Genomic DNA, 10,719 nt, shown 5'->3' with positions numbered 1-10,719 from the left:
CTCTTTGTCTGCTTTTGGATGGCTGGGGTCACTAGATCGTGGTGTAAACAAATTGGTTGAGCAGATGTGGGATGTTTGTTTTGTTACTTTGGCAGCCAATTCGGTAGAATAATAAAACATCGGGAGAGGTTTAACCCTAACCCTCCCGGTGTTAGTTGAACCCAGTCATGAAGGCACTAACCCCCTAGCAAAGATTGACAACTCACTTCACTCCACGATTTACATCAAAATATTATTTGTTGGGTCATTGTTTTGACTAGGACTACTGAAGTGATCAAATCCCTTTGATATTCAAATCCACCCAATGGAGGTTTGATTGTTGGGCGAGGAGTTGCGGAAAGCAATAGTTATGAAATCGTAGGCTATTGATTGTAAAATTGCGCCCCTTCTGACACTTCAAGGGAGAAGATACAGTACCCGAATCAGCCGCTCCATCGTTAGGACATCATTCCTGCGCCGGTTTGGTGGAAATGAGGACAGAGGGATCTCCGGTCTAGCATGTAAATAAAACTAGATTTAAAGATGCTATTATATGGGGCGGGGTTTCCTGGAGGTTGATCAAGACGAGCGTCAGGGAATGCATAATACTCTGCATGTTTGTTTAACTCTTATTTTTGGTAGCGGCCTACTTAGGGCTCCGCTATTATTCCTCCGCTGGGTGGCCTGGCCTTCGGGCCATACCGGTGGCTCCGCAAGCCCTTCTCTAGGTCGACATTACACTATTCTCCCCGAGTCTTATGTCTCCTTAGGTCTTCAGGGTAGTCTTGGGAGGCTGCATAGTAATGCTACTGGCCTTCTCTCCATGTCAATAGCCTGTCAGACTTTCTATGCATTAACCACAAACCTTTCCCAGGACTGACAGGCCTTATTACGAATTTCGGGAGGACCAAGCGGACCAAAAGTTGTACACAAATGCATCATTTGGCCAGTCAGTTCTAAATCGTGGATGACATTACGGGGTTTGGTGAATCAAACCGCCTTCAAGGAACGGCTATTATCAGCTGCTTGAGTAGACCCCTATGTAGAGGAGGCGGGGATAGAAGGACGGTGATCGAATCTTCCCCGATTTTAGTATCGCCTTATTGAAGAAGAGCAACCGACGGCTTTACAAATGTCTTATGTGACTTCTTCCAAATTTCTAACACATTTTTCTTGTTATATTGAAGAATAAAGGGTTTTTTGCCTGTCAGCCGATCAAATCACGATTTACTTGACCTTGACCAATTTCACATAAATCAACCCCAAGACTGTATTGCCACTATCCCAGAGGGAGAAGAAATTGTGATAATGCACATTTTTCCAGTGTAAGAAGGATACTTTTCTCTCTCAAATTGTTGGCTGCGTTGTTTGCCCCAAATGGGAATGTATGATTAGCCGACATACATGTTTAACCCTTGATTGCTAGAGGTAAATCACCTCTCAAGATGTTGGCAAATGTGCAGAAAACTCACACAAGCACACACGCATCTACTCGTTATCCCTATAAAGTGCACAATTGTCGCATAAATTGCTGCGCCGAATTTTGAAAATGCTTACTGATTCCCTGCCTCTTCCTAACGCAATGAGGGAAGAGGCACTCGGAACAGCTCCACATTTCTCAGATTCCCATAAATGTAAATGCCGTTTTTTTCACAGGCATACAATGTTTTTGGTGTTCATTTTCTTCTTCATGATGAGCATCAATTCCAAAAGGTGATGCCCTACAAAAATGAATGCGATACTGAAGTGCGTGGAGGATGAAGTAACTGCGTAGTTGGTGAAGCAGTAGCAGGAGTGCGACTACGTTGCGCTGCGTCACGTTGGTTCCGGTGCTCTCCATTGCCTTGAAGTTCTTCACCTTATCAAATGGTCGTATAGCTATTTTTACTCGATAATATGGAAATAAAGGAAAGGATTTGTGCATGGCGTTGTTGGTAAGGATGATAATTTACTAATAGACTTTAGTAAGCCAGCTTTGAAGAAAAAAGATCTTCGAACATTACCGCTGTGTTGAACTGAGATGGAACCGATGCTTGCACACCTATCTGTCTAGGTTTTTACCTTTTGCTTGGTTTTTAATTAACCTAGCTTGGTATTCCAGCTTTCTGTCTCTGCCAGTTCGGTTGGAAGTCCATCAGTCCTTTCGTATATTCACACCATGGCTCTAAAATTCTCTAATTATTTGTTTAACTCTTCATTCTGGTTTTAAGGACACTTAAGGCTCTGCTTCTGTACTTCCGCTGAGTGGTATGACCCAGAGCCCATGCCCGTGGCCATCCCCGCCCTTAACCCTTCCGTACGTCGGCAATACACATTCTGTCCTAGTATTATGTCCTCTGTAGTCTTCAGGGAAGACTGGGGATGCTACATCGGTGGCAGTGGAAAGCGAGCTTGATCCAAAAGGACAACTAGCCTGATTTCCACACCTGAATGCTAAACATTAACTGGACGGAAGAAGGGTATATGCTGCGGATGGGAGAGTCTGTGACTGCCCTAAAACAAAAGGGTTGAGAACTGCGCCTACCTTCACTGACTACTACCACAATTTCGTGTTCTGCCATAAGCCATATAAAAAAGTTTGTTATCGAGTTGTCTAAGGTATCAATTATTCAAACACGAGTTACCTCCTCCACATCTCTGTTAACTGGATAGAACCCTGACAGATGTATATGGCACCGAAGTGAGAACAACACGGCAATGAGGAGCAGACGCAAGACCTATCCTTATGAAACCCTTTTTAACCTCCGCCCTTTGTTATATGGCTCTGCGTTTGGGCCAGTGTTCTTGCTACTAGCGAAGGACACACGAGGTGGCCAGCACATTCTCCCTTCCCTCAATACAGCTCCTAAACAGGATGGAACTCCAAATTTAACGGAATTATGAGGAAGAATTACTAAGGTATCTGTCAGATATCTTTGCAGTTGTAGGCAAATTTGATGATTGGCCGGGTCACGTGGCTCGCGGGTGTTTTCCCTTACAGCACTGACCGCGATGTGATGGTTAGCACGAGAGGTAAACCGAGGGGACTGCCAGCGACGACGCTCAAAAGGAGAGAGGGACTATGTAATAGCTTGCTTGTTTGCTTCTCTTTGTTTGGGTTCCGCTGCCACTTAAGACTCCGGTACTTTATTCCCGCTTCGCAGCATTGCTCCTGGGCCATGATAGTAGCACCCCTAGCCCTTCTCCACATCGGCAGTACACATTGTGCCTCAGTATTATGCCTTCTTTTGCCTTCACTGAAGTATCGCGACGCTACAATGCCGTCCAGACTCACGCACTTTCCACCCTTCAAGGAGAAAACACACGCTAAAGTAGGAATTTTACAGTAAAATCACAAGTAAATTTCTACAAATTTAGCTTTGAAAAGTCCCAGGTGGCAAAAAAAGCTCGTATCACTTTAATTATTTATCAACATGCCGAAGATGTTTGCCTTATATTTTCGGGATTGTAATGACTACCAATCGAAACAGATACTAACTTCGGAATTTTTAGCCAGGATCTTTCTTTTCACGTTTTATCGTGCAAAACTAAAGAGTACCTTCCATGAAATTTAATATCTCCGATCATTTAATGCTCAGGACTACCGTCATTGGAATTACTTGACGATGGTGTTTCAACATGTCGAAAAGGGGGAAGTAGAAAACGGCACCGTCTTTTCCCATTTTGCGCAATCTTATTTAATTTCGAATAACCGAAACAATGAAACTTCCCCCTCTTTTTCAACTTGCATGCATGCGGAGATCGTCGGTAATACTACACCAACACCAGGACGCGTTCACAAGCCATGGACAAACCGTCAACCGGGAGGTATTGGATTTTTCCATCGTATAGGTGAAAGCCTTTAAGAATCTTATCAGAGAGTTGGCCCTGAGGAAGAGCAAACCCTTCCACGGCTTGGACCTGATAGTCTCAAGTACAAGCCAGCAGATGTGAGGAGGAGGAGAAAGAGGAGGAGGATGCGTGGTTCCCTCAAGGCCAAAATGGCATATTTGCATTCCCCCTGTGCCTGCAATATATCTTGCACGCAGTTCAGGCCTGTCCGCTTCAGTGACCTAAAATATCTCAATCACTTTGGCAGTTTTCTTCCCTCTTTGGATAGACGGGGTTGAGCTTTCAGAGAGGACCAACGATAATGATAAGTCTCTCATTCTAACCGCTCACTTTCTAACAGCTTAATTGGCAAGAAGAAGAGGTGAAAGTTCTTTAATAATAATTCTTGATAATAGTTTATTTACTTGTATGACTTCTGGGTAAAAGCTCCTGGAGATTTAACAGCAGTGCCTGTGTAAATTGATGGCTTGTTACAGTCAATTGATTGGTTCGCCTGTACTTCACGAGATCACCTGTTGACAAGTCAAGGTCATTTGTGTTCAAGCCCTCTCCATAAATTGTCAAATTTTCATTGTTTTTTTCCTTTTTGGTAAAAATATAAATAATAAACTCATTTCATTAGTTTCCTTTTCGTGTGTCAACTGGCGCCTTACGGTACTCCTAAACGCGGTGGAAGCCATTTAAATCCATCACCATTAAATGTTCCTACCTGTCAATTTATGGGGTGATAAATGTGTGAGGCAACAGATTGCTTCTGACGGGAAAAAATCTGCTAGTTTTGCTCGTTGATGGACATAATTCAGAAGATACTAAACAGATGAAGACTTTGAAGGATGGCTCAAGAGATCCAGGGCAAGCCTGCAGTTCTATCCCAACGATAAGGATGCCAACAGATATTACGTTCCACTCACCAGAGTCTATTCTCGGCTGCGTTGGAAGACAGAATAACCCTGAAAACAGACTTGGAATAAAACTGCAAAAAAACTTGCTCCTCTTGCCATCTCCCAGGTAGAGTAAGGTTTATTCGTAAACCAATAGGAATACGAAGAACCTCCAGGACCTGGAAAAGCTGGTCTTCCACAGCTTATCAGCACTAAGGGTCAAAAGACATAGTCAGCTGGTTTAGGTGCGGCATGATCGACAAAAATTTTGCTCCAGACACTAGTTAGTGAAGTTGATAGTGAACAGGCGCAATGGAATGGTTACGACATCTCATTAGCACCTATGGGCCAACCAAACACACTGCCATGGTAAAGAGGGAATTCGCATCCTGATCCAGTTTTAGGCTAGCTCCCAATTGTTACTCTATTGTGCCTCTTTCCCAGGGGATTTAAAAATTTCCCATCAGCCCTACACAAACTGAAAAGTCGTTTTACGCATCTTTCTCTTAAGTTCAGGTACTGTCAGGCCGAAAGTTAAGACTAGCAGGTTATGCTCAGCAGAAATGCGCGACACTAGACCAGACAACATCTTCCATTATATTCAGTATCGGATCTTTCTTCACCAGTGCCTAGTAATAGAGATATCCGTGGCATCCTCTTCGAAACCGGAGTATTGTCTACCAGAATTTAGACTACCTCTCTTCAAAATCCACTTGTACTACCGACGGCGAGAGGACAGAACTTCAACAGCTGCTAAGTATGCCAAAATCTTCGCATGGCGCGATTCTAAGCTTGAAAGGACAAGCATAATCAAATTTGCGACAAATTGTGGGGCGGCCAGACTGGCCTAACAAACGCAAAGACGCTAGAAGGAGTAAACAGTGTGATTGATGAGATGCTCAAAGAGGCAGTAATAAAACCCTCTAAGTCATCATGTTCCTCTCCCAATCGGACTAGTATAAAAGACAAAAAACTTGGGTTGTGTTTGATCTACAGAAAATTAAATCCAGTGATAAAAAGGACGGTTTTCACTCGCCCCTGTCCGCAAGTATGGAGGCCCAAAAGGAGGGAAGAAGAGATAGCATACATGCTATCCAATGGGCTTAATGAACTTCAAACAATGTAGTTGAATTTGAAATGATTATGTCTAAAAGTAGAGTTGGATTATTCCGGAAGTATGGAGTAATATATCTAGACGACATACTGATTTTCAGTTAAGGCACACTGAATCATAATTGCAATCTCAAATTAGCTTTGATCGTCTGCAAAAGTTGAGTATTACACTGAACTCTCAAAAATGCCACTTTTTGCAATGTCCTGAAATTTTCCAGACATGCTGTTTCGGCAACTGAGCCGGCAATGGCAGAAGACCGCACACAACAAGTCAGGACATGGTTGACCCTCAACTGGCTAAACAGGACTATACAATCTTCGGGGCGTAGGTTACTACGGGCGTTTCGTTAACTCCTTCTCCACTACATAGGCTAATGGAAAAGCATGCTACGAAGTGTTCAACTAGAAAAGCGTGTTGAAGTGCGTTAAAAAGTGAAGCAGCGGATGTTCAACCATTTGTAATGACGACATAGATGCTATACCGAAAAAGCCGAGAACACGTTACCGTTTATGCGAATACAAAACTCAGCAAGCAGATGAAATAGGGAAGCGGTAATTAGCAAGGCCTGTCAAGCCCCTCAGGCCCCATCACATGGTAAGGCGATTCATAGGGGGAACAGACAAGTAAGTGTTGACTTTGGTCGAAAACAACGAATCTTATATTACCCCTCATTGATCTCTTTGCAGGATGAATTGCCTGATCTTGCAAACCAGGCCCCTAGAACTCTTAAGGCCTTTAGGTGAGCACTGCTTTAAACAAATTCACGATTGGATAAGCACGTGTGACATAAGTAGCATAAGTGACTCCCGGGAGTAAAAATAAATTACAGCACTGTCAAAATAATGTTCTCAAACACCAAATAATCACAAGTTCGTTAGTATAAGCAGTCATCCAAGAATTGTACCAGTAGTTAGACCATAGACGACAATTGATTTCTGTCAAACCTGTGTTACCCGCAAAAGCTCCAAAAGGCTTTAGCTCACGGTGATGGCACCACCTCAATTTATACTTTATGGGGTCTTCAGGAAAAAGAACATACATCGAAGTTGTTGGCCCTGCATTGATTACCAAGAGCAAAAACGTGTATGTGAACGTACTGATAAGTTACTTCCCCAACATTGCTAAGCTGGATATATCAAATCCTCAAAGTACCAAAGAGGTCGCTTTTACCTTCTTCAATTATAGCTTTTAAAGAAAAACTAACTAAGGATAGGCTTTGAAGCAGCCCTTAAAGCAATGAGAAGACGAAGAAGAATATGCTTGGTCTGCCATAGATCATTAAGTTACACGATAAAGAGCTTAACAAGTCTTATTATTTCGTCTACGTTCTCTATCCCATAAAAAGATATCAGCCTGATTCCCCATAAGGCCCATTCATCGCAATCTGAGTGACCGTTTTAACAGCAGTAGACGCCTTTTACAAATCATTTTTAAGTATTCAAGATTTGATTAGGGAGTCAATAGGGAAGTGACTAGAGTGACGATGGGCACAGCCGACGGATATAACTCAGTAATTTTCTAAATTGCACTCTTCAACGTTGCTGAAAGTTGGGGCCCAAATGTTTCAATAAGAAATGATTGCCGGCAAAGAACGAAAACAAATCTTAAACAACTCTTAGCGAAATATTCCAGCCTTTTTAAAAGCATTGGGTACCAAATAACTGGGTATACCGAGCGTGCTTGTTTTAAATATCGGACCCTTTCAAGTCTACGCTACGGAAGTCTTATTCAGGCTGATTGTAATCCCTGACCAATAAAAATCTAGTTTTTTAAATAAAAAGGTGGAGTCTCTTGGGTGGCTCACCACAATCTTTACTCAGTCAGAAAATGGAGCCAGTCCACAGCTTTTATTTTTTCGAAACGAAGGGATAAATGCAAATCCCTACGTTATAGTTCCGAAGAGGCACTTTGTTTATGTAATATTAACCAATAAGCAACGAGGAAATAGAATAAGCTATCAGCCGGCACAGCGGCTGCGCTTTCGTTCTCATTAGGATGGCTTGTCGAGGTGTCTTCGGGCTTTCAAAGTTTCTTAAGATTCCCATCAAAACAGCTTCCTTTAGTAAAATTACAACCGCTTCTGCCCTCACTAACAAAAGTAATGCTTGAATTATCTAGCTTTCAATGCGCTAATTTAGGATGGTTTGCGACTGAGACGAAACCTGCTCCTTCCGCCTCCACCAACCCCAGAGGCCGCATTGTCGCCGTCATCGGTGCCGTTGTCGACGTCCAATTTGATGACAAGCTTCCTCCTATCCTTAATGCCCTGGAAGTGCAAGGTCGCTCCTCTCGTCTCATTCTCGAGGTTGCTCAGCATCTTGGTGAGAGCACCGTACGTACCATCGCCATGGATGGTACCGAGGGTCTTGTTCGTGGTCAAGAATGTGTCGATACCGGTGCTTCCATCACCATTCCTGTCGGTCCTGAAACCCTTGGTCGTATCATGAATGTCATCGGTGAGGCCATTGATGAGCGTGGTCCTATCAAGTCCAAGATGACTGCGTCTATTCATCAGGATGCACCTGAATTCGTTGAAATGAGTACAAGTCAGGAGATATTGGAGACTGGAATTAAGGTTGTTGACTTGCTGGCTCCTTACGCTAGAGGTGGTAAGATTGGTTTGTTCGGTGGAGCTGGTGTCGGTAAAACTGTCATTATTATGGAGTTGATCAATAACATTGCACGAGCCCATGGTGGTTACTCCGTCTTTGCTGGTGTTGGTGAGCGCACTCGTGAGGGCAACGATCTCTACCACGAAATGATCACTACCGGTGTCATTGATCTCAAAGGAAGTAACTCAAAGGTTGGCCACCAATAATCTAACCCTAAATTTCACATAGGTGTCTCTGGTCTATGGTCAAATGAACGAGCCTCCGGGTGCTCGTGCTCGTGTCGCCCTGTCTGGTCTCACCGTTGCCGAGTACTTCCGCGATCAGGAAGGCCAGGATGTGTTGCTTTTCATCGACAACATTTTCCGTTTCACGCAAGCTGGATCCGAGGTGTCTGCTCTACTGGGTCGTATCCCTAGCGCTGTGGGTTACCAACCCACTTTGGCGACTGATATGGGTACCATGCAGGAGCGGATCACCACCACGAAGAAGGGTTCGATTACATCTGTTCAGGCCATCTACGTGCCTGCTGACGATTTGACTGATCCTGCTCCGGCTACAACATTTGCTCACTTGGACGCTACCACCGTATTGAGCCGTGGCATTGCCGGTCTCGGTATTTATCCTGCCGTCGATCCTCTTGATTCTGTTAGTCGTATCCTGGATCCAAACATTGTTGGCGAGGAGCACTACACGGTTGCTCGTGGTGTGCAGAAGATTCTTCAGGTATTTTGCATTTTCTGCGGTGTAATTTTGCCACTTTCAGGACTACCGTTCGCTGCAAGACATCATCGCCATTCTGGGTATGGACGAGTTGTCTGAGGAGGATAAACTGACCGTGGCGCGTGCTCGTAAGATCCAGAAGTTCCTCTCTCAGCCCTTCCAGGTGGCCGAGGTCTTCACTGGCATGGAGGGCAAGCTGGTCAGTCTGCAAGACACGATTAAGAGCTTCAAAAAGATTCTCTCCGGTGAGATGGACCAGTACCCTGAAGCTGCTTTCTACATGGTCGGTGGCATCGACGACGTGGTTGAGAAGGCCAAGAAACTCGTCGCTGAGCACTCGTAGATAGACTAGTAGGCGCGCCTCACCTCCCTCTACTCTGATGGAAGTAGGGGCGTTTGTAAATTTTCTACCGTGATCTAAGAATAGCATTTTATTTCTGCGTCGTAGGACTTATTTTTCATTGGTATCGTTTGAATCGCCTTTATCTAAGCATATGGTAGTGCTCCGAAGTACCATCACGTAAGCCAACACTGCCATAGTGATTTGCGTTTACCTCTTTTGATAGCATAATTTTATACTGTTCAGTGTTTGGATGAGCATAATTCCGCCTTATTATGTCGCGTCAGGGCCCCAATTCTGCATCGTTGTAGTCATGTGACGTCAATCGCTCACGTGCGTTGAGGCGGGGTCCATGATAGGCAGGTACCAGGGGGCGCGCTTCATATCGGCCGGTCGGGGGAGGAGGCGGGACCAGGTTAGTGTTCTTGATGGTGCAGATTAAAAAGGGATGTGGGCGGCTACGGTGTTTCATTCGGGGGTTGTGTGCACTAAAATGGCGCCTGCCAGGAGCGCGGGTGAAACGTTTTACTGGAGTGGACCCGCCATCAGTGTCGTGCTGCTCGGGCAGTGGGAAGTAGGGGGACAGGACGGGAAAGTAATTAACGTGTTGTGGGCTTGTGCATCCGCCATGCGGCAGTGATGAGCCAAGTCATACGGTGTAGAAGGAATGTTACGACTTCAGATTTCAAAACAATGCTACAGTTCAAAGACTTGGGCATACCGACTTGATGGACGTGTTTTTTTTAAACGCACGTGCTTTGTGTAAATGCTACACAAATGCCTCTGGGAAGATTATAAGTTCACTTCTAAAATATAGCTACTATTTATACGAAACTAAAGGTCTATAAAAGACCAAATACCTGACATCAACCTTAAACAAACAAAAAATCAATGATATTTAGTCAGTGAGGAAGTAATTCATTGCATTGTTAACAGTGATAAAATGCAGACAGAATTGTCTGAAGTTCCTACCAGGCTCCAGAATAATTTATTCCTCTACCTATAAATTTAAATGTAAATTCTTTGCTTAAAAATCAGAGACCATTACCAAGCAGAATATTCTATCTTTTTTTCTAATTACTCAGAACAATAACGGATTCAATTAACCTACATTATTAGGGTTTTATGCCTTGCCATGTAATGGTGCACTACAACCAATTCTAATTGGTGCTGAACACCTAAATAACCTTAGCTAGTTCTAATCCAAATAGTAAAATTTCGTTTTAATGAATAACTTGGCTC

At 43.9% G+C, this 10,719-nt stretch overlaps 1 protein-coding gene across 1 annotated transcript; it reads left to right on the top strand. All coding sequences in view use genetic code 11, as the record gives it.

The window, feature by feature from the left end:
* Positions 1-7,800: 7,800 nt before the first annotated feature.
* On the top strand, positions 7,801-9,480 carry EGR_03833 (ATP synthase subunit beta; the record flags this gene model as incomplete). The annotated part of the gene is made up of 4 exons (XM_024493082.1): positions 7,801-7,903; positions 7,944-8,608; positions 8,646-9,140; positions 9,181-9,480. The coding sequence occupies 4 exons, from the start codon at positions 7,801-7,803 to the stop codon at positions 9,478-9,480; spliced, it is 1,563 nt and encodes a 520-aa protein (XP_024352543.1).
* Positions 9,481-10,719: the final 1,239 nt, after the last annotated feature.

This window comes from Echinococcus granulosus, assembly GCF_000524195.1.
Source record: "Echinococcus granulosus chromosome Unknown EG_S00021, whole genome shotgun sequence".
In the NCBI taxonomy this organism is placed as follows: Eukaryota; Metazoa; Platyhelminthes; class Cestoda; order Cyclophyllidea; family Taeniidae; genus Echinococcus; species Echinococcus granulosus.
Note: the sequence above shows the minus strand (reverse complement) of the source record. Positions and strands in the feature narration are given on the sequence as shown.